The sequence below is a fragment of the Zosterops lateralis genome (genome assembly GCF_965231275.1).
Source record: "Zosterops lateralis genome assembly, chromosome: 5".
In the NCBI taxonomy this organism is placed as follows: domain Eukaryota; kingdom Metazoa; phylum Chordata; class Aves; order Passeriformes; family Zosteropidae; genus Zosterops; species Zosterops lateralis.
The window spans coordinates 43,771,239-43,795,648 of record NC_139766.1 but is presented as its reverse complement, the minus strand read 5'-3'; the positions used below and the strand labels follow the sequence as shown (position 1 = coordinate 43,795,648).

The 24,410-nt window shown below is 38.2% G+C and overlaps 1 protein-coding gene across 2 annotated transcripts in view; it reads left to right on the top strand.

The window, feature by feature from the left end:
• TMEM131L (transmembrane 131 like) overlaps positions 1-24,410 on the top strand; it is a 79,723-nt gene that overhangs the window by 34,858 nt on the left and 20,455 nt on the right. Inside the window, exons 5-19 of one of the 2 annotated variants that reach the window (XM_083860984.1) lie at positions 31-154; positions 1,221-1,337; positions 3,398-3,508; positions 9,564-9,641; positions 11,489-11,642; positions 13,723-13,781; positions 14,160-14,268; positions 15,230-15,332; positions 15,829-15,982; positions 16,614-16,784; positions 17,089-17,158; positions 19,227-19,344; positions 19,930-20,068; positions 21,047-21,156; positions 22,766-22,838. In XM_083860984.1, coding sequence (XP_083717110.1) covers positions 31-154; positions 1,221-1,337; positions 3,398-3,508; positions 9,564-9,641; positions 11,489-11,642; positions 13,723-13,781; positions 14,160-14,268; positions 15,230-15,332; positions 15,829-15,982; positions 16,614-16,784; positions 17,089-17,158; positions 19,227-19,344; positions 19,930-20,068; positions 21,047-21,156; positions 22,766-22,838 — 1,690 coding nt within the window. Of the gene's footprint in view, positions 1-30; positions 155-1,220; positions 1,338-3,397; positions 3,509-9,563; positions 9,642-11,488; positions 11,643-13,722; positions 13,782-14,159; positions 14,269-15,229; positions 15,333-15,828; positions 15,983-16,613; positions 16,785-17,088; positions 17,159-19,226; positions 19,345-19,926; positions 20,069-21,046; positions 21,157-22,765; positions 22,839-24,410 lie in introns of both variants that reach the window. The other variant, XM_083860983.1, reaches the window with a different exon arrangement.

Here is a 24,410-nt window from a genome sequence, read left to right as displayed (position 1 = left end):
TTTTTTTTTTTTCTTTCTTTCCTACTTTAGGTTACTGGGGTTACCCAGAGCTAAAATGCTGCATGCCTACAACCCTAGTAGAGATAGAGATGTTGTAGTCAATTCAGTGTTTACAGCTACTAGACAGTTTCATGTGTCTCCTGCTCATAGCCGGGTGAGTGTTGATGTACTTTTGGAAACTATGTAATGGCTAAGCGCCAAGCCTTCGTGCTGCCTTTGGCATAAGCTCTTCATTCTGTGTTTTTGTGCTTTTTTGTAGGACCTCCAACTCTTTTTCTGTTTTACCAGTGGTTTTTTTGTTCACTTCTACTTAGACTTGTTTGGGAGAAGCCATCCAAAACCTACAGTAGGAAATGTGTTTGACAGTAACAGAGGAAGAGGAGAATTTTTCAGTGTTAGGCTGTTTAAATCTCATTCTGCTTTAAGCAGCATTATGCAGTAATCCACAGGCATGTGGGTGTTCTACAGCCATGAATTTTCAGTCTTTTGAATGGTCTAATGGGCATATTAGTCAGAAAAACCTGCAGTGAAGTATTACGTATTTTGTGTTGCAAGTATGGGCATAATTGCCTTTATGATCTAAGACCAGTATTTTAACTCTGATTTTTTTAGCAATATATAATAATACATTGTCTTAACAATGCATGTTAACAATGAATTGCTGTGATCTCAGTTGGATGAAGCCCAGTTTTTATCCTCTGCTGATGTGCAAAGGGGTTTTATTATGTTTTCATCTGATTTTTGCTTTTACTATAGCTGAATGGCTGTTACTGTGCAGACATAAATGTCATGGTTCTTCCAGCCAGACTCTACTTACCAAGAGTGTTGCCTAAGTTCATTCAATCAATATCCCTGTGTATCACAGGGGTATTGATTCACTTTGCAATAGCCATCCCTCTCTGCTGGGGAAGCGTTTCTGTGCACTCACAGGCTGTCAGTGCTGCATGGTTAAGATCTTATGCAAAAAAAAGGCCTTGACTGGTGAGGCTCCATGGTAGCTGAGAAACTCCAGCCATAACTTGGCAAGCTGCTGTGTGATCTCAGTTCTTTGTAGTTAGAATTGAGAGCTGTGCACAGATGAAACTTCTCAGTGCTGAGGTCCTTCTTGGTGGGATTTGCAGACAGGGATGTACATGTGGAAGTGTCCTCTGTCCATCCTTGTGACTGAGTGGTGAGTGTGTGATCACTGGCACCAAGCAAGCTTCTTTTGGTCTCTGCAGGTGATTCCAGCCATGGGAAAGATTTCTTTCAGAGTACTCTTCTTGCCCACAGAAGAAGGCAGTATTGAAAGCTCATTATTTATAAATACCTCATCTCATGGAGTACTTTCATATCAGGTAACTGCTGTCATTTTTCATATCAGGGAACTATTCTTATTTTTAGCTTGGGTTTTGGATTTGTGTTTTAAAAACACGAGTCAATTTTATTGATTTTTTTCATAATTTTAGGGACTATGAAAGTTCATTGAATTCTTGGTACAGATCAGGTGGGGTAATGTTACCACTTCATCCCATTTAGCAGATCATGCTAGTGTCATGATCACATACATGTATATGGTTAAAATTGCTGCTGTTGCTGGGGCTAGTTGTGGTAGTAAAAACCAAGTGTATTTGTATGTGTGTACTTAAAAGATCATGGTCTAATTAGTTTCATATATTAGTGTAGTCTAGATTGTACCGTGCTGGAATGCATTTGTTGGGAAAAACCTACTGGCAAATATCGTAGGTGGTTTTCAGCTGCTCTGCAGGATTTTATGTGAACACATTGGGGGTGTAGCACAGGGTGAGAGGTTTAGGCCCTTAAAACATAAAAGTTGAAGTAATTGTTGTGCCTTAAAGCTGTCTGTTTTCTGTCTAACTGGTGAATTTGAGCAGGTCTTTAGCTTTTAAAAATTCTTGTAAGGGACACTATATTCTCCAAAATTTTGGCTTTTATTATTTGACAAAGAAAAATCTTAACTCTGAATTTAGTGATTTAAAAGGAGTGACAGCTTTATCAATCATCAAGCTAGTTCATTCCTATACTTTGATGCTGTGCTGGAAAACAAAGCTCCTTAAATAAAGGCTTAGGTAAGTTCAGTTGAAATACATGAGATTTAAATACAAATGTTGCATTTACCTAGTATTCATTAGAGGTAATGCCACATTTGGCAGGAACATTTCTTCAAGGATGAGGAAAAAATGCAGTATAGAGTGACTGACATCTCACCCCTCCTTTTTTTGACATCTCACCCCTCCCTGTGCCCTTCATTTATTGCCAAGTCAGCTCAGCCTTTTATCAACAAGTTGCAGGAAAGCAGTTGTCAGTGCCGCCTCAAAATCCATTTGTTTCCTGTTTGACTGCTGTAAAAATGAGTAGCAGACTGGTTTTCATGGACATTTTCACCAGCCACCTGAGACGGAGGAAGTAGCTGTCCATGTTTTCAGCTCACATTAGGTTTAAGAGTTTCAAAAGGAGGCATGACTTGAGTGTTTGATGCACAGTTACAGTGCTCTTGAGAGCCCCAAAGCCTTGAAACATCTGATGTTTCTAATGCATTTATGCAAGAGTATGTACAGAAGAATCACCCAAATGGAGATGAGGTACCATTGTGTTAAAATGTACTTTATAAGTACCTGCATTAAAAAAAGGGGCATATTCCTTCCTTTTGTTCTGGTATTTTCTATCTGTAGTCAGAGATCTTCAATGAACATAAAATGTATTTTGTTATCATCTTCATTCAAAAGATGTGGATTTTTCCTATTAACAAATGATAAATCTTTGCATACAAGTGAAAAAACCCAAAGTAATTTTAATTAGCCTCTAATGATCCCCTGCCTCCTTGATCCCACCTGGCTCCACACCCCCCAGTTGTTGTACATCTCATTGTCACAAACTAATCTTGGTGGAGCAAAGTATAAATGTAGTACAGCCATCCAAATTGCAAATCTTACAGTGTTCTGAAAAACACAGCCTTTAAAAACCAAAATAATGAGAAAATATTTCACTCAATTTTTAAGGCAGAGCCATTGATTTCAATATTCAGTGGGACTAGTAACAAAGTTTTCTCAGAAATTACATCACTCCTAAATGGTGATACATGTATTGTAATTAGTTGCCTGGAGAATAGTAGGAGGATGTAGATACTTTGTTTTTGAGATAACCTGATGCTCTGCTGCTGAGTGATTTATTTTGTCTTTGTAATAGTGTCTGAAAGAGTGATGATTCTTAAGTGCCATTTATGTCTGTGATAACGTTCTACATTGGAACTCTTATCTATTGTCTCTTTAAAGAATATAACATGAAAAACCAATCTATTTTTTGGGAAGATTGTTGTTATTAGAATATAGTTTTCAAAGTTACTGTTATAACTGAAATTCTAGATTTTGATGTGATGAACTTTTTTTTTTTATACCAGGTTTTTGGAACAGGAACTCTGATGTCTTCTCCAGAAGAACCTAAAGTGCAGCTAGCAAATGCCTACTTACTGCTTCCACACATTCAGAACATCCAGGCATCACACACACTGGTACAGTATACATTTCAAGGGGGAAACCTAAGTCTGTTTAACCACAAAAGATTTCTGACCTCAGGTTGGTGGGATGAAAGGAATATTAGCAAAAAATCTAATGTACTAATGACTGCAGGAGAGAGATTGCAAGATACAGGGTTACTGTGATCAGCTGCTTTTATGAGACAGTCTTTGGCATTTAAAATATTCACACTTGTTCTTCTTCATGCTCCTGTGGTGGGGTGCACTCTAAATTGTGCTGGCAAAACTATTTGTGAGGAGGCTCTGCTCTGACTGAAATGGAGAATTGACCTGCCTCCCCCCAAAAAAAACACACCAAAAAACTTTATACCGTGAAATTGAGAAGGTCAGGAAGCTGTGTTGGTTTGTTCTGTTTTTTACTTCTGGCCAGTTTCTCAAGTGAGTTTACAGCAGGGCTGCACCAACAGTTAGCCACAGTTAAAAAGCATGACATGCTGCCTGGATGAGAATGGGAGCTGGGGGTCAGGCTGCAGCATCCCCTCTTGCCCCTGTCAGTGCTGAAGATAGCAGCTTTGCTTACCTCATCTTCCCAAGGAGCTCTGGAGAACCCAGCAAGCTGAATTTATGCGGAGTAAATATTTGAGTTGAAATAAGTTCAATGATTTCTGTGATTTGGTTGCAGTTGCAGATATTTTCATAGTCTTCCAGTCCATACAGAACCTCTCAAGTGAATAACTAATTTGAAAAAATTGATCTTTCAGATTTCCTGTTATATCATACACAGACATTGTTTTTCCAAAAACATACTTAGAATACCTTAGCATGTAACAAAATTTAGTGCTTTATCTAAATGTAAGCTGTGTTAATTGCCTTTGTGATGCCTTCTTCTATCTGAGAAAAATTACCAGCATAGATTGTATTTTTCAGTCTGCTATGTATATGTTAGGTCAGTCTTACCTCTATCCAACATTAAAGCACAATTTCCTTCTCTCCCATTCTTTTCCTCCATACCGGTCTCTTCCCTGTAGTCACACAGTTGCGCTTGCTTGTGGCCATACAATGAACAGACTCTTGAAAAGGAAGCAAAAATCTGTAGGTTTTGTAATTTGAGATGCTAGAGGTAGAACTGAGAGGGGCTTTTTTGATGCTGTTTGTGTGCATCTTCGCATCTAGCTCAATTTGTCAGGGCTGTTGTCAGGTAGTATCTGAAAGTGGCATACATGCTTTTTTACAGTTCAGTCTGAATTCCTGGGTGGAGAAACTTTGGGGAACATTTGATACTTTCCTTGCTGTAGAGTGACAAACATTATCTTACGCTTTATTTGTATGGAGTACAAGTTTGAGGTCATGTTTAGCAGTGCAGCATGGTACCACCTGGCACTAATCTTGTAGGACATGAGGTGAGAAGAGTGTTGACTCAGTTCTCCAAGCTCTGGGTGTAATTTTTCTATGCTGTGCTGTAATTGCACTCTTCACTGCATGTTATCAATTTGAGCAGATATGCTGCAGCAGTGGGATGGGCTCCTCAGCTGTTGAAGATGATAGACAAGATCTAAATACTGGAGAGTAGTTTATGGTTTGAGTTCGAGTTCCTCTCAGAAGAATGTTTCTCTATGGCTAGCTGTCCTCTTCAGAAGTGCCCTCTTCAGTTCATCTTCCTTTTGTTCTGATCCAGATCTCATTAAAAAAAAGGTATCATTCTGTTTTGTCCAGTTTATATTTTAAGCTCGGAAGATGTAGGAGGAAGAGAGGTTGATGAGGTTTGAGTGACTTCACAAGGGCAAACTGAAGGATATATCTCTTACACATAGAATGGAGTCTTGTAGTGGAAAAGCATTTGAAACAAATCAGTTATACTCACTTAGCTGCGCACATTTCTATTCCCCTGTTTATTTTTAACTGACCAAAAATACCAGGGTAAGTTCAGGATAGCATAAGCCTCATTTGCACATCCCTTTTCACCTTGGGATAATTGAGTTCTAGCCTTGAGCAATAATAACATTTAGTTTGAAACAGAAGGTGTTCTTACCTCTGAAGTCCACGGATACTGCTTGGAAACCTCAGACAGAGAGCTGCATGCTGTGTGTCTATTTTTTGCCTCCTGTGTTAAAGGTGGTTGTGTTTAAATTGTTCATTAATACTGACATCCTTGGTCAACAAGACCAAAAAAGCTTTGACATCCTTTAGTCTCATCATGTGCTATGTAATGTGACTTATCAGAATTGCTGGAGGCCTTGTTACCCCAAATACTTGCTCTTACTATGGTGATTGGAAACCTACTCCTGACTTCCAATTTAAATTGCTTTGTGGCCTTTTTATATATTGAGATGCATATTTAATTTATGTAACTCTTCCTGCTTCTGATGCTTATACTCAGAAGCATTTGTAGGTGGCATCAGAACTTTGAGCTTTCACTTTGCCAAGCTGAAGAGTCCATGCTCTGTAGTATCTTTGGTAATAGGCTGTCCATTTCTTCGCCAAATTGATCACCCCTTTTGTAGCTTCTTCATTTTGCAAAAATTTATTTTAAAGGTCAAGGCCAGAATTGTAAATAGGGGTATGGGTAAAATTGTGCCGCTGTAGGCCATTTGTGTTGGAAATATAACTTATACCTGGGGATTATAGATAGAAGTTTACAGTAGTGTTTCCATTGGAAATAAAATATGCAACAGGTTTGTGTTTGAATTTTTTGTGAAAAATGAACTCCCATGGATTTTGTGTGTTGTTTTTATCTTTTAATGGGCAAGGCACAAAGGCCTTTCTTTTTTCTCCTTTATTCCCACATGTTTTTTAGCAGATACTTTTGTGCTTAATAAGAAACGAAAAAGGCAAACTTGCCTTTCTTACTGTTGAATACTGATCTCCATCTTTCTGTTACCCTTTTCAAGCTGAAAGGTTGCGATTGGTGTGCTCTGCCTGTGGTCCTGGATCCCAGAATTTCTGGGTTCATGGCTCACTCATTGGGAGGAAAGAAGAGCTGAGTCCCACACTGTGAATTCGTAGTAGGTCCACGTGGCCACTCAGCAGTGGCTAGTTACCACTAAGCCGTAACAGATGGTGGAGCACATATAGGTCATCTTTGTTTACGCAGCTTCTGGGTGTAGTCTTCGCTATAGTTGCCTGGTTTTTGGCATTGTTTAGTGTTTGGACAGCACTAAGAGGGCAGTTACATCACTGCCTGGCCGTGTTCAGGATGGTGGAAGTGTCAGTGGAGGAGTGGCATGCAGGGTGAGGGGGTCTTATCTTAGGAGACAAGATATCGCTTCGCTGACTTCCCAGAGGAGTTCAAAGTTTATGAACTGACAGCTTGGGAAATACTGCAAGTACTGGCAGGAATGTAACGCTCCTTAAGCTATGTTTTGCATTGGTGAGCAGAGGATCAGAGAAGCAAACCTGTCCAAGTGTGGTGCTTGGGTGTGGAGAGGGAAGGAAGGAAGACAGTAGAGCTTTCTTGGTGTGTTATCCTGGTAACTGCCTTCAAAAAACTGATGAAACTCTGCTGAATCATTGTTACAGGGACAGCTTATTAACACCATTCAGAGTGGAAATAGCACTTTAGGGCCAGGGTCTGTCCAGGACAGGAACTTTGAGGGATCAGCCTCCAGGAAGAAGAGGAGGCTTGTTCAGTGTTGTCCTTTTTTAATGATACTGTAACCAAACTCCAGGAAGTGATTTGAACTCTACAGTCCTGTTAATGATGGAAGAATATATCCAAAAATCTTTTAGCAAGCCACGTATCATGGAGACCTAATTGATGGATGAATCGTTTTCTAAATAATTGCCTTCTCTGCTGTCCCCAGTGAGAATCATGGCCCTTTGTCAGGAGTGGGGATCCTTGCAGACCAGATGGATGGTTCAGCTTTTTAGGGTTTTATTTAAAGAGGCCTCTTACTTCTTTAAAATTTAAACTTGAGAACTTACCAAAGCTGTCAAGAATTTAATTTGTGTGGCTTCTATCAGTTATCTTTGTTCAGTTCAAATAGTATTTGTGACTTGATGGATGTGTGTGTACATTCAAATATGTATGTCTGAGTACCTAATATGAAATAGAGGCACCAGGTAATTAAGTGGCAATGCTTTGCAGAGCTCTTTCTGAGATTTCCCTGCTGTGCATCTCCTTTTCAATTTGCCTCTGGTACAAACATTGGCTGCATAACTCAGCTCTCTGCTCTGATTCATTAGCAGTGATATTTACAGTATAAACTGAGTGCTTGCACTGCTGGGAGATGGTCCTGGATTTGTCTGTTTGGAAACTCTACTTCTGACATTGTTTCCTTCTCAGATGCATTGTCTTCTCTTTAGGGTTAACTCAGAGCCATTCTGCTGGTGCTGTACGATATAGGGCATGGCAGTTATGCATTACTGTCTGCCTTAGAGAAATGAAAATGCATTTCCTGTTCTGAAGATAGCGTCACAAAAAAATAAAAATTTCCCTTAGAAAACAGATCAACAGCAAATATATCCCAGTAGCATTTTTACCACTCTGTACATTAGAAGCTTCAATTTTAAGGTGACAGCAGTTTCCATGATAGATCTAGATCTATCAAGTCAAGAAAAACAAGGGATGGAAAAATATGATGTAGCTGATTTTTTTTAATAGGGGTGTGGGGTCTTAAATGACTTTAAATGACATTATATTTTACTATAAATGACAATAGCATTGAATATGGGCTAACAAATCCTTATTTAGGACCATGAAAGCAGTAGTGTTTTTTCAAGAAGCACTGAGAAGGGAAGTCTAAGCATCAAGTTTTCTGATCAGAAAAGGACCTGCAAAGTTGTAATCTTACTGCCATGTTAAAACTCCACTAGCAGCCATGTGGGTTTTTTCTGCTCTCACAATTTGATATGGACATAAACATCTGTGAAAAAAGAAAGGACTTTGCAGGGGTTCTGCAGTCTTCCAGAAAGCCACAGTGTTTGAGTTGCCACTAACCACCTTTACAGGGGCTACATCGCCCTCTTGTGTGCAGCCTCACTCATTTTGGTATGAAATCCTGTTGAATTGGGAATGCAAATATTGGCTTCTTTTTGGTAGTGCTTTTATAAAACTGGACCCCTTGAAATGTCACACGTGTGCTAAATCTCTCTACTCATATGCCTCTGCCTGTCCCCTTTTTCCTGTCCTAAAAAGGTATGAAATAGAGTGCTAGATACCTTCAAAAGTTTCTTCAGTTTTGCTTTTCAGCATCAAATTATTGAAATAGTTTAAAATCAGTTTCATCAACACTTTCAAAAACCTGAGCCTGCAGATACCCATCTCAGATATTTCAGTATCTCAGGAGAAACAGAGGGTGGGGGTTCTACATGAGCCTCAAAATTAGCATGAAATTTGGCTGTAAGAAAGGCACTGAGAGTGTGACAGGTCTGCCATTCTGATTCTGGCCTTTTTTTTGTTGTTTTTGGCTTTTATAAAATTTAATTCAGGATCAAGATATACTGGCTGCGCAGTTTGTGCCAGTAATTTGGCGGTGCAGATTTCCAGATAGCTTTCATGAACTGTATTTGGCTTTGTCAGTGCTGTTGCCCCATTAGATTTATGAGTGCTTTACAAGCTGGCACAGTCAATGTCATCTTTTATTTTTTTTTTCTTTTCCCATTCTGGTCAACAAAAAGGCAAAACAAGTATTTTCTGTCTGTCCATTTTGGCATGAAGCCTATGTATCAGACCATGTCCAAGAAGCATTATGTTCTTGGCCTAGATACGGTATTTCAGTATCCAATCAGCAAAGAAAATACACAGAAAACAAGGAAATAAGCTTTTATTTTGCACACAAAGGCCCTGTTGAATACAGTTTTTTGGCCTAAGAAAAATTCTAATAGTTCTCATGCTGATGCTGTATAAATATTTAATAACCATATGTAATTATAGTTTGTTAAGTAGATAGATGTTGATGGAGTCCTGAGTTTCAGAGATTGATTAGTGGACTACTGTACAGAGTAATTGTAGTCATTTATAAATGCCTTACATTGCTGTGTATGTATATGAGGAAGCAGTCCTATTATCTTTATAAATTACGATATGTGAATTGGACTTATATAACATTTGAAGCAATGTGTTTCACATTTTCCTCACTTTTCTTTCTTACAGACAGAAACGATGAATGCCAGTCTATTACAGGTTCACCTTGAATGCAGTTTACCTAATGACACATACCAGCTATTTAAGGTATGTTTTATTATTATTTTATATATATGTAAGTAAGTCGTCTTCTTTTAAGGCAAGCTTAGAAGGGACACTTTCCACAGCTCTAGAAGCTTTAGCAAAAATGTGCTTTTCAATGTCTCAGTTTAATGGGGAATTGTGCTTTTATAAAACTGTATCCCCTGATACAAATTGTCACACATATCACACTAAAATCTTTAGGAGAGAAGGAGATGAAAAGAGATACCCACCACCCCATAAACCTCTTGAAAAAACAAACCAAAACCAACAGGCTAAGCATTCTGATGTGTAGGTATTGTACTACTGACATGGGGCACAGAAATGATTTGTGTAATTTCTTTTCTCCAGAAACTTTCCACAAGTGTCTGTTTTGCAGTGGGAAGTGATCAGTGAGCTGAGAAGCTGAAGCCCAGGCTGCCTGGGCTGTTTCTCAGGCGGGCCTGAGGGCAGCCAACAGTGCTGGGCAGAGCTGAGGAGGGGCGAGTGTGTTAGCAGAGATGCCCCTCCCAAAGCCCTGAGCCTTCAGGGCAGTAGGTTCTCCTTGTCCTGGGTGGTGCCACCCAAGTTCTCTCCCCCTCTCTCCTCAGTTGTCCTTACGTGGTGGGTGGGTGCTGCTCAGCTCTCGTGGGCATGGTGCTGGCTCAGACTCAGAGCCCTGCTGTGCCCTGCAGCACCTCTTTCCCCAGGAGTGATGAGGCCTAGGCTCCATAGCTCTATTCCTGCATGGAATACACATTGCATGTGGCAGCATTCCTGTGCTGCTTCACTTCCCTGGTTGGTTCTTGCAGTGCACAGTGCATTAAGGTGCTAGAGGTGCAGCTGAACTTTGGAGGCTGTGTGGAGTGTGGCTCTCTACCCTTTGGTCTGCCATGCCTGTGCTCCAGGCTCCATGGCAGCCTCCTCTCCTGCTCCTGGCAGCCATTTCAGGTGCTGAGGGTCTCTTTGATGCTGTGTGAGCTGGCATCCCATTCTCAGGCACTTCCCCACTCCTGCTGTACTTGCTTGCACCACTTGGGATAGCTGGAAGTGTTTTGCTGCACTTCTGAGAGCACTTTACATGCCAGCTTTCTCCTCCTCATCCTCCATCCTGAGCAAATTAGTCTTCCTGATAGGGCATCAGAGCCTGAATTTAGTGACCTTTGTGGTTTGATGCAGGACTAATTTATGTTATTCACTGTTGATTGTCTACTTCTATTTTGCTTTGCTGGCTTTAATTTTTTTTGTGGAATGGTGTCTGTGTCTTTGTAGTTGCTATGACTTAGCTGTGTTAGCACCAGCCACTACTTACAGATGGAAATAAAATCCTATTTGTATTTTTCTGAAGTATTCTAGCCAGACGACAGTGTTTTCTATTAAGAATTGTACATGTATGTTTGTTTTTTTAAAATTGCTTCAGTGAGAAATGGAGACAAAAACACAGGATTTGGAAAAATTAACTATAAACAGACCAGTGAACATGAACTGTCTTCCTACCATTAATACACATGCATCAGTCTGTTTATGGCACATTTTATTGAAGGCAGAGGATTTAACAAAGGAAACTGTTTTACAGTCCCTGAGGTGAGACTGACTAGGACAGTTTATAAATTTGCATTCTCTCAAGGTTCAGTGTCTTTTTTAGTTGTTTTTGTCTTTGTTTTTGCTGTGCTTTCTGTACCTGCACTGTCTTTGGTTTCCGCTGAGATTTTAGCAAAGGTGCTAGTTACTTCTGTTTTGCCAGCGCTTTGGTGCTGGAAACCTTGTCTCTTAGATAATACCTTTGATTAATTTCTCAAAGTTCCTTAGTGTAACAGTTTTTTTTTGTTCTGTCCCCTATCACACACACACCATATGCCTTTGTTTCGCTCCAGAGTTGCTGTTTTATGTCTGATGACCCAAAGCTGCTAGAAATGAGCTTAACAGTAAGAGTGGAAAATGCCCAGCAAGATTTTGTGGAGCACAGACAATACTTACTGGAGAATCTTTTTATAGTTTATGTAGCAATGGAAAGAACAAAGACCTCAGGTAAGTCCTAAATCTACTTGTTAAGTGTCATTCAACTTGGTCTTATACATAATTTGTAATTTGGCATCCCAAATTGAATTGAATTCAGCGACAGTTTATCTCACAAGTAAGGGAAACCAAGTAAGTTCAGTTAAACACAGTTTGTTGAGAATTTGTGTCGGGAGAGTTACCATAAGCAGTTTTCTTCATAAAGGTAGAAATCATGAAGTTGTAAACTAGATCTCTTTCATTCCTTAGTCCCCCGTGCTTACATGTCTGCTTAAACAGTATGGAAAGATGACATGGTCCTTTGAATTCTACAACTGCATTTCTGGTTTCCCATTAATTAAATTGACCCTAATGGGATTGTGAAGGCAGAGTGGTTTGTATAGTACTGGGGATAGTGGGCATTATGGAAAGTAGGGTAATGAGGTAATACAGATGTGCACATCATTTGTTCTTGTAAGCTAGAATTTCACAGGCAAGACAATCAACTCCTTGCGGTTTCTTTATGCTGCAAATCCTCTAAATCCAGAGGATTTGAAATTATTTATAGAGCCTTCCAGTCTATTAGAATAGCTTTTTTTTTGACATTTGTGCCAGTTTTCCTTTCTGATTGGAGAAGAAACTCCTTAAGAATTCAGATTAAAATTATACTTTCTAACACAGTTGTTGAAAAGGAACATGATCTTTTTGTCTTTTGAGAAATGCATTTCAAAATCTAGTCACAAAACAATAGATAAAATATACACAAAATATCTACAATATGTACTGTTTCCCTTGTGCCTGTTCTGTGATTTGGTATTTCATAGAGCTGAAACTGAAATACCCACTATAAACCTAGTTTCCCTGCCATTGAGATGCCAGGGCTTTGTTATGTTGAGTTGTGGATGTACATTTATTCTGATGCTGCTAGAAAATTGTTACCATCTGTTCTGTCAAGGGTGCTCACTGTTAACACTTTTGATGGTTGAAGTACTGAAAGTATCTTTTAGGACTGTTTTCTGTTAAATATAGTGCAATTTTAAGTCCTGTCTGTGCTAGAGGTTGGTCCTGTAAGCCCTTTGAATTGGCTGTTGGTGGGAAGTTAGCATCTAGAGTGAGACAGCAGGCAGGGTCTGCACAGGGGAACTAACCAGCTGGAAAGGCTAAAGAGGAGTTTGTACTTTAAACAGCTGTGGGGTTATGTGGAGCTCATAATCAACACCTTGAACCCTCTTTTGGAATCTGGCATTTGCACTGTTGCTTTCAAGCAACAGAGTAAAGCACACGCATTATTAGAAATGATGGTTGCTCAGGTGGGAGAATGTCCTTTACTGTCAACCTGCATACACTGATTTAATACAAACATAAGCAAGGGCAAAACCTCGCGTTATCTTCCTTGTGGAAGGACCATAGTATGATGGCCATCTCTTATTCTGTCCTGCTGCCCTTCTTTTGGTCCTCTACTGTCCTGTGGATGGGGGAACATGGCTTTGCCAGTGACCAAGGGTAGTTCCCCAACGTAGCTGTATCACCTTACCAGCAGATGAAGGCTGTGTTATCAGTCTCCTGTTGCTTTAGGCAATAGTTTGCTACCTGCCAGGTGATAGGGACCATTCCTGATTTGAGCCCAAAGTGCTGAATCCGGCTTCTTATTATTTCCTGGGAATGCTTGCATTTTAAAGCAGGCGAGCCAGGATCTTGTTCAGCTGTGTGTGATACAGAATAGGTTTTACTGGACTCTGTCTTGCTATTGATAAACTGGCCTTTAGAAAGTTATTTCATCAACAGCCATTCTTCTTCCCATCAGTTGTTAACTCCCGTCTCCCCGCCCTTAGGAGAGGAAAGTTGTGTGTGATCTCAGATTTAGGGGATAATGAAGATTCCCTGTTGAAGCTTGCCTACATGTTTGTGGCTAAAGATCTTGTTGAGTGGATTTTTACTCCTCTCTCAAATATTTGCCAGCTCAAAGATGTGAATAGTTCCTCCTTTTTACAAGGGTATCTGTCACACAAAGATTTTAAAATTTAAATTGGGATTGCTTCTCGTATGAGTGTCTGACAAAACAAGTGTTTCTGTCCTTGGTGAACTTACCTTGGTTGTTTATTCTTTTGGACAGATCATTCATCAGTAGATGTGTATATCATGCATTCTGGAAACAGCCTTGTGCGTATACAGGTAATTGTGGGCTTCAGGAAGTTGTAATTTAGGGTGGTGAATTTGATTAGGGAATTAGCTTTCTCTAATAGCAGATTGATTTTGCTGGTGGCAAATGTCACACCTCAGAGTTTTTAAAGTGTGCCCAAATGTCTAATAAATTCTTGAGATGACATGTTGTAGTTCAGTGATGGATTTTTTTTTTTAAGATGTAAGAGCTGTTAACTTGAATAAAAATTCATGTGTTGATTTAGAAGATAAGAGAAAATGGCAGATGGTGGCATGCAAATTTGACAAGAAGATAGACTAATACAGGAGCTGCAACATTAATAACGGTACAAAAATCTACAATGCTACAAAAAAAATGCTACAAAAATAATTTGTCTTTTCTTCATGCAGGAAATTCGGCAGTTGTCACAAAAAGACACATCACTTGTGGAGTTTGAGCCAGTACTGCTATCCTCATCATCAACTAACTTCACAAAAGTTGCTTCTATTTCTTGTAAAGGTACAGGTTACACATATTTAGAGAGAATATGATTAAATAGGATTTGATTGCTGAAAAAAAGGTAGTTTTTTTCAGCAGAAACCCTGAAAGAACTAAAAAATCAACTTGTCTAGACTTTATTGAGAAAGAGGATGAATTCTTTTTGCTAATAGTTTCCACCCTTTTTGTGTATGTGTGGTTCCTCTTATGCTGGTTGAAGGCTCTAAGCTATACATGTTTGAAAAAGGGGAAAAAACCAATTGCTAAAATGTTAGCTGATTTTACAATAAGCATAATTATTGAATATGCTTTTTCAATCTCTTTTTATAGTTTACGGGACTTTTTGTTTCAAATGTGTTTTCTAAAAGGCTATTGTGCTTGGGTGGTCATTTTCTATGACATTTCTTGGCAAGGCCATTGAAGAGGTTTGCCTGAAACCAGACATGTTTGTGGAAGTGCAGAGATTGGCATTTAAGCATTCCTTCCTCCAGCCTGTTTCCTATTCTGACCACTAGACTGCAGTGTACAGACTTTAAACATTTATGAAACATTATGAAACAGGCTGCTTTCATAATGACATTGAGACATGTTTTTCCCAGGGAAAACATGGATGAATAAGAAGAAAGAAAGAAAGAATGTTAAGTGATAGTCTTTTTCAGAGCAGTTTTTTTATTTGTTAAAAGTAGGCAATGTGCTTTGATTAGTAAGAGTGCTGTGCCAATGACCTGGTTAAAATTGGTCAGGTTGCCACTCTTCACAGCCTTATTGTGTATTTTTTGAAGTTATGTAGCATTAATGAATAGTTCTTAAGGCAAGGTTTGAAACCTCTGGAAAGATTGAGTTTTAGGACTCAATTAGATGCTTTAGTCACCTCCATGAGGATTGTACCATCAAAGGTTCCCCTTTTTAGTGTTCTTGCAATTCTTCACATGAAAATCATTTTGGATATGCTGATGTATTCTGTGTGTCTGCTCTTTCCCAGCTGCATCCTGTGACAGTGAAAGTCTTTATTCTGGCAACAAGAACCATCTTTTGAAAGGCACTACAACACTCAAAGCCTGTCTTTTCTGTCCAGTGATGGAAGGGTAGGTTAACTGTGGATTTTTGTTTGTTTGTTGATGTTCACTGATTCTGTAATGAAAATAATTCACCTTACTTTTAAGAGATGAAATAAACTTCTTCACTATGATTCCAAGGTCAGTGAAGAGGCTTCTTCCTATTGTTGCTGTGCCATTTGCCAAAACAGACCTCTCACATTTAAAGCAGTAATTCTGTATTAAGTCTTTTCTTGCTTCAGTCATCTTCTGCCAATTTCATCCAGCATGCTGTATCACAAAGCAATAGGCAATGTTGTACTGTAGCATAACAAGAGGGTAGATACTTTGCCAGTCTCTTTTACATGGTTCTTGTGAAATTTTACTCTTATGTGTAATTATTCCCAAATAAATAATTTTGTTCTTCCCTGGGAAAACTTAGAAGAGCCTCATCATACAAGAATGCTATGTTATCTTCTCTTGTATACACCACTTGTTGTGTACTCAAGGGCAGGTGTATTTATATTTTTTCTGTATTTACTTATAGGTATTTTGATGTAGATCCTTCTGCAGCACTGTTTCATATAGAACCACATCATAATACTTCAGGATATTGGTCCGTATGGTTTACAAATAATTTTTACTTCAGCATTGAATTGAATGAGGTCTTCATAGCCAGAGAAACAAAGAACGTAGTAAAGGTAAACTTTATTTCTTCTTTGTACAATGTTTTGTCTCTGATTTGAAGATAGGGACTTTTGACATACAAAATAGGTTCTTTGAAGAACTCGGTGTTCTTAGAGCTGGTTGGAATCAGTTGAAAATAAAGCTTTATGTACATCTGTAACTATTAGGTTACTGTCTCAAGAGGCATTATTCACTGTCCTGCTTACTTTTGTATTGTTTTATTGACAACTGTGATTTCATTTGAGTCGCAGCTACAGATGCGTCAAATTACAGACCATTCTCTGTTCTCAGAATTGTTGAATGTGTGTGTTTGTGCTCTCTAGGATTCAGCATTTCTTCATAATGGAAGCCTGTAATGCATAGATGAGCTTTAAAGCCAATAATTTACTGGCAGAACTGCTTGATTCAAATCAGGCAAATCTGGTTTATGAATAAGCACATGATGTAGGCATCTGAATGGCTCTTTTTATGTTTTGATACTGAGATTTGCATAAGTGCACATTGTATGGATCAGATATGAGCACACATGACCATGTAGTAAGAGCAAAACCACAAAGGATGAGGAAGTTTACGTTTTTCAAGGTACCACCTGCATCAGAAAGTGCTGTACCAATTTTAATTCAGCTATTGTTTGATTCTTTTCAGATTCTGAACTTCGCTGAACCTCTCACACTACCTCCAGGCTGCTGGAATGTATTTTCTATGAAGCTCAGTGTGAAAGACACTGTCATGAATGTGCTCTCCAGTATTTGTTTGTCCACAAATGTGGGAGTGATGTTTGAAATACCTCTGCAGATACATTCCATTGTGTCCAAGGTATTGTGTTCAATTGTGTGCGTTGAATTATTGTTAGGCACTGCAAACCCACTGCAGCAATGTCTCTCTCAGGCCAGAAATCTGTTCTTAGTCCTGAAAGAAAAGCTCAGTACCACACCACTCTGTTAAACCATTCTGTAGCTTGAGAGGTCAAATCCCCGAAGTTGAACAGTGATGGAATTATAGTTCTTTCAGCACTTAATTCTTTTAATTCAAGGCCTTAATTATCTTGCTTGAGTCTACAAAATCATGCACTGAGGAACTGAAATTTGTTCTCTTCTTTGTCATATTTTTGTTTTTCCAGCAAGGAGATCTTAATTTTGAAGCAATTGCCCACTGTGATATTCAGTGCTACTTGGGAAAATCTGATTCAGGTAGGCTTGTCTATGGCTATTTTTGGCATCTGACAGTAGTTTTATTGTAGAAAATTAATTTTATATAGCAGGACTTGTAATGAGAATATTGAGATTGTTCATGCACGTATTTAGTTTTATGTTTTTTTAAAAACGTCCACTTTTCTGGGAGTATATAAATGGCTGAGGGTACTGAGTACATGGTGCAGTATTTCAGACATCTAATTCCATAGCACATGCTAAGCTATTATTCTGTCTTGAAACTTATTTTAGTATTTAGTATTTAAGACTCTCCTGTAAGTTCTCATTGGTAATTTGTTGCCCTTTTCTATCTTTGTATTTGTTTTCTCGAGAGATGTTGAGGTAGAATGGTTAAACTGTCCACTAACTCAAAGTTATTAGAAAATGTGCATAACCTGGGCCCAGATCCTGGGAATTCTTTGATAAAAAAAAGACAAAAAAAAAAAAAAGTTGACCAATATCTGCCTATATCCAGAGTTAAATTTGAAGGCCTTCTCTTTATCTCTTTCCCACAGCAATAATTCCACTCTTGTCAGCAAAAGATGGTTTTTCAGGCTTATAAAACAGCATACTTAACACTGTATCATATAAAACAGAAAGAAGGGGGTCTCATTTTTTTTGAAACTGAGGAATCTATCTCCAGATACTGTAATGCTGGGAGCTGTTTTAAGTACCTGGCTGGCATTTACCAAAATACAGCAATAGGTATTACATGGCGTGATACTGCCTAAAGAACGTTGAACCTGTTAAAAGCTGATTCAGAATAGTGGTTTTTATGCTCTGTGCAGTAAGGAGTTTCAGAAGGTGGCTGATATCATAGGCTTTAAATGTTTGAGTGCTCTCCTGGAAATGTTTTCAAGATGACATTTCCTAAAATGTATTTTTGTGTGAGGATATGAGGAAGGCCGTAGTAGTAGTAGTCAGATGTGAAAAGGAGAATTGAGGTGACATACAGAAACATGAGACTTGAACAATTACTGAGATGCATGCTAAGGTACATATCCTACAAACAAATGTTTGCTGCTTTTTTATTTTACTTTATTATTATTTTATTTTTTTAATATTATTTTATTTTATTTTATTTTATTTTATTGTTTTGGGGGTTTTTGTGGGATTTTTTGGGGTATTTTTTTTGGTTTTAAATCTCAAAGAAGGAATATCGCTGATACAACCGAATCCTTGTTGCTTACTTTATTTTTATTCTAATTATACACATAATAAGATCTGTACTTAAAGGTATTCTGCCTTCCGCTTTAGGATACTAGTATTTGTTAAGTAGAAATGTGTAATGCATGGGCCTGAAAGTACTGACCTAAAAAAATTGTACTTGAATTATTCCAATAATCACCAATCTCAATTCATAACTTTAAACATTTAGGATTGTAAAATAAAATGCATACAATTTCAAAATAAATAATTTTTGTTTTCTTTCTAAAAAAAAGTTTGCTTTTGTAGCTACTTTCTGCTTGAAATGTGAAAATGCTTGAACCAATATGAGTGTAACTTTCTAAAATGCACTAATCTTTAGACTGTTGTAAAGCCTTGCAATTCATCTTAATAAGGATTTGAGACAATGGTCAACATCTAGAAAAGAAGCTAAAACGAAAAACTGTTTTTGCCAAACTATGGGAATTTTTTTCTTCCCTGCTGTGCCGTGCTAGTATATTTTTGTACCACTATGTAGTATATTATCTTGATGCCTTACTGCCATCAGTGGAAAGTACTGTGTATATTACTGATAACACAGTTACTCTTCAATGTCATCTATTAGAAGTAGCAGCAGTAAAAGCGACTTACTAGAACATATACAGCCTGTTGCAATACCTGTTCTCTTGTTTGCATGTACAGTTACTTTGGTTTTGCAGATGTATTTCTCTAAGTAAATCTGATATGGAAAATAATATATATGTACCCTTGCATATTCTCACTTTGAAGAGGAAAAGTGGGTTGTGTTTTTAGTTTTGGGTCTGGACGTTTTGCAGATACTGATTACTCAAGTTTAGAAGTAGATTGATGGAAGGAGCAAATATTATCTCTGTAAAATCTGAAAAATCTATTATCCTTTTAGCAAATCTGCTTTGGCAGAAGAGTCTCTCTCTGGACCGTTCTACCTGGGATGTGGATTCCGAGCTTGCAAGTGACCTTTATGAAAGATGGCAAAAAATAAGACGTGGGGAAGCATGCAGGTCTGTACAGAATCTGTTGAGGTTCTTCATTCAAGCCAGTACAGTGTTCTAAGAAAGAATTTTTCTGTTCTGAAGTATTCTTAATTAGAAGAAAACATTTTGGACCATTTTCTACTGAAGTCAGTTCTCTTGAAGCATGTGGAGTTTCAGAGCACCCCAGACACACCCCCAGCTTTCATTTCAAGGCACTGCCAGCCTTAAGTGAGCTTTTCAGCCTAGAATGTAAACAATATTCTGACTATAGTTATCTCACCAGAGCTACCTGGCATGAAAGCAGTCCAAGCATGTTTTACCAGTTCATTTATGGAGTTGCAGCAGTCCTTCATCAGCAGGTTGCATAGCAATCTTTTCAGGGTCTTTTTATGGCTTTCAAGGTTTTTAGTACCTGGCCTACATACACAGAAGTTATACTGACTCTCTGCTACTAGGCTGCAGCTTTATGAGCTTTGTTTTGTAGAGACCATTTTCAAGGGAAGATAAGTTGATGCAATTATAGGTCCTAGCAAATCACCTTGTTGTTGTTGTTCTTTAAAAGAAAAAAAAAAGAGACACTAACTAAATTTTCTGGTTTTGCCAATAAAGCAGGAGAAGTATTTTAGGATCAGCTCGCTTTACTCAGCTGAAGAACTCTGAAGAGGAATCCTTTGCCTATTTCTTGCCACGATTGACTACAGAGCCTGGCCTTACACTCGACTTTAATGCCACAGCTGTTAAAAGTAGTATGGTGAGGATGGTTATTAATACACCTTTTTTCTGAGTTGATGTATATTTAGCTTGTTTAAATAGCAAAGTCTGTGGTTAATATTTGGTGCTGTTTAGCATTTTCATAATGCTTATGAACTGGTGTTTTGATCTCAGTTAAGACACTAAATTTGTACCCCTTTGGCTCTTTGATAATTTTTTTAGCTTTCTAGTTGTAATAATTTAGTGTAAGTTTTAACCAACAATTTTCTGTAATTTGTTAAAACTTCCCTTGTGTTCATTGTATAAGTCACATGCTTGTGGTAAAATAATTGAACACGGGACTAGTGATAGGGTGTGTTGTCATTAGTGATGTAAGGCTGTACAGGATGGCCTTCCTCATGCCAGTGCCTTCTGTAACGGAGGTGTGTAAAACACTTAGGAGAGATACAACACTTGCAGAGCAATGTATCTTCCAGCCTCACTGACAGTTATTTCTTTCTTGTTTGTCAGATTTAGGTCTCTACTAACCTAGCCTAGGCCAGAACCAGTCATATGGAAATAGTTTTCATATGCACATATTGTGAATTACCTTAATATTCCATTTGTCCAATTTAATTGTTAGTCATTACAGAAATTTTTATAACCTGCTTGCATTCAGACTTCTCTAAGAAAGGATGGCACCTCACTAACTTCACTTTCTTCTGTGCAAGAGCTTTTTTCACATCTGCCTGCATAAATCAAAATCCAAATGAAGCAGTTGTCTGAAGGGGGCAGTCTATATTTTTGTACACATGGTTCAAAATGCAGTCTTAGCTGATTTTACCTATTATGACATTGGGGTGATGTGTCCTGGTGTTACATGCAGGAATGTGCATGTATGATTATACTGCATTGAGACAGAAGCCAGATTGAAGTCTCTTGAAAATGCAGATTGTATTGCTGCTGCTGAATTATTTTACCAACCAGTTCTTAAATATGTAGTTTATTAACTCTTTCTTTTCCCCTCCACACTATTTAGGTAAAATATTTCGTACTAAGAAACCCTTCATCCTTCCCAGTTACGTTGCAGCTTCTGCCTCTTTCTTACTACTCTGATCCCCAAGCTTCACTGAGTCTGCTGAACAAATGGTAATAACTGTCTCAGGATACTGTTTTCCCTTTTAAAAGATCTCATTTGCTATGCCTTGTGATTGTTACTGACTGGGTTTTATTTAGTTTTTCAAAGTGTAACTTAGGTGGGGATTATGTTCTGGCCCATTTTGGAAGATACAGCCATGTTCAGGGGCAGCTCCCTGTATGGTGCATGCCTTTGTAATGTACCTCATAATTGATAAAACACAAATTGAACATGTTTTAAGCAAGTTTGTGTCTGCCAGATGTAAAGTATAGTTGGTAATCTTCTAGGATCTTGAGGCTAAGTGCAAGCTGCCTAGGTGAGGTGAACAATTTACAGAGTTGGGGTTGTGCATCTCCTCACAGTGCTAGTTGGTATCTATAGAGTCTGTAGACAGATCAGTGAAAAGAGGGTATCTGAACCATCCTAACAGGAAAAGTTTTCTTCTTAGCCTTTTCTTAGGTAATAACCCTGGTTGAAGAGGAAACAGGAGTCAGGAAAAAAAATCCAGGTCCAAAGGGAGCAACCTCAACATAAATGTTTGGGGTCAGCTAAGTAAATGTTTCTGTGTTGTTTTAGACTATATGTTTTAGAATTGAGATGATGTAATGAGAAATCTAGAGAAGTGTTAGATAAACAAAAAAAGGAACCTGATGAGTGAGCTGAAGTTCACCAAAACAAGCCCTGTCACACTTATCTTTGAAAAAATGTTACAGTTGGTAGAACTGTGTGGTTAGAGGCAGTGGGATTACTCCTATGCTTAGGTGTAATTGGGGTCCCAATCCCTGTGTAATTGCTTCTTTAACCTCATTTCTTTACATAGGTACATGCATGTGCATATATATGATTGTGTATATATATGCACATTAATAACTGCATCTGTTCGCATACTAAATATGATTGCCACATAGACTCTTTCTAGTGGTTTGCAATTACATTTTCTCTGTATTTGCACATGTTTGTTTCTGCAGATCTTCTAAGTTCATCAGAAATCACATCCATTAACTGGTTCTTTTTAAGCTAATATCTATAGATGGTTGTGACAAGTGAGTTTTCAGTTCAGTGGTTGGAAGTCCATTAGTCCACTATAATCCACATTTTACGTGTTGATTTTCTTACATTGATTTTTAATACTTAATGTCAAATGCTTATAATTTGCATTTGGGAAAAAAAAGTCAACTGCTTTAAGTGAATTTGATTTGCAAATTATATGATGGAAAATAGGAATTTATTCCAAAGAAATAATGAGCAGAAGGAGGGATATTTGAATAAGTTATGAGATTTAATAGTGAATGTTTCTTAACAAGAAAGAGCTTTGGGGAATTTGTATTTGTGTGCCATAGGAATTCTATTTCTTGATTGTGATCTTTTACAATATTCTTACACTGACTGACCTAAAATGCCCAGCCATTTGTTTTCCAAATGTGTGGAATCCACATAAAACTAATTTGCAGTGTATTCTGTTGAAATGCAGACTCGCATTTCCACCATATTCCACATTGCCAAAATGCAATTGTAGAAGTAGTCTTTATTTATGAAGAGATGCCAGCATGTAAAAATAAGTCAATGCAGTTCTGACAGGATGGATTTCAAATGCTTAACTTCTTGTTTTGGTTTATTTAGGTTCGGCATAAATGTGCAAGCTATTAATATCACAACCACCGAATTCAGGCTAATGGATGAATGTTCTCACAGGGTAAGATGTCCAATTCTGGTAGAAGTAGTTTGACACACTAGAGAAAGATTTTTTTTTTTTTTTTTTTTTTTTTTTTTTTTTTTTTTTTTTTTTTTTCTATGCTACTTCTGGGTTCTTCCCAAGTGCTATTCAAAGCAGTTCCACAGTGTTTTCTTGATTCTTCATCAAGTTTGTATCTTTGCAGTTAATTATTTTCAGGATTTGAGTCAGTTTTGAATACAGCTGTAGGGAGGAAGTGCCTGCAAGGGTGTGGAAGTGTTGTTGGGACTTCACCCTTGGCTCCAGGCTGACCATGCAGCGTCAGGCGCCGAGTTGGTGTTGTCAGGAGCTAGCTGGTTATCTTCTCAGTAGAGGGAAGTAGTGTCAAGTAGTTCAAGGAAGGAGGAGCCAGGATTTCTACATCTCAGCTTCATGCCATTGCAACTTCTGGACTCAGGTTTGGAATGTCATGGTTCTCTCTGGCTCCCATTGCCGAATTTTTGCATGAGTGTGGTAACACTTGTCTGTGGCACACCAGTGCTGAGCTGTGCCTAAACCCTGAGGTGTTGTGTCATGGACAACAGTGGAAATGCTGGCATATTCTAGTGACCAGAGTGCTATCCAGAATGCCTGGAGAATTTCTTCTTAAGACTTTTGGTTTGTGCAAAAGCCCAGAATTAATTGCTGTTTGGGCTTGCTGCAGCTTCATCTTTAATGTCCTGTGTAGATACAGGTTTCTGCACATATGCTTTAAGATATTAATGAAATATTTGTACCCTGTAAAACATTATGTTTGCTGTGCTAATCAAAGCTGACCTTTCTTTCTGGCAACAGTTGTAAGAGTTGTAAAAGAGAGGAGACAGCAGTTCATAAATCCTAGCCTGTAGGTACACTCTGAAAAAGGGAAGGTAGAATCGGGGTAGGAGTGAGCTTCCACAGTTGCAAACACTTGGCCAAATGGAAAAATAGCTGTAGATCTTCACATCAGTGTGTGCAACACATGTTTTTCATTAGGTTTGAACAGCTATAGGGAACATGAATGGTTAGATAAATTTTCAGCACATATGAGATAGATCTTGCCTTTTTAAGCAAATCAGGAGTTGTTAATATTTAAGTTTTTGCTTTGGTCATCATTTCCCTAGTCAATTTATGTGCAGTGAATTGTTAGGCTCATCTTTGTAGGGAGTGACATGGGGAAGTTTGCAAATGCCATACATGGCTTACTTTTAATAAAGCTGACTATTAAATGCAGGTTCTGCTAGCTTTTATGTGTTATTTTTCATAAAATAGACTAAGAATAAAAACATTTTGAACTGAAAAAGATCAGAAATGCTGTTAGTACAACATCCATAAACTGAGAAACAACCAAGTGAGAGCCCATTTTGGAATATTTGAGTTTTTTGACTGCTATAGATATCTGATCACCCCTTTCTAAGAGGAGACCCTCAGTTCTGGAAGAGCAGGTTATAGGGCCATTTTCATTTTTGAAAGGCAGAAGGAACAAACAACAGTATTAAAAATAAAAGAAAATAAAAATTTGCATTATTTCCAGACTAAGTGAACTTCTGGTAGTTCTGGTTTTCAATTAATACA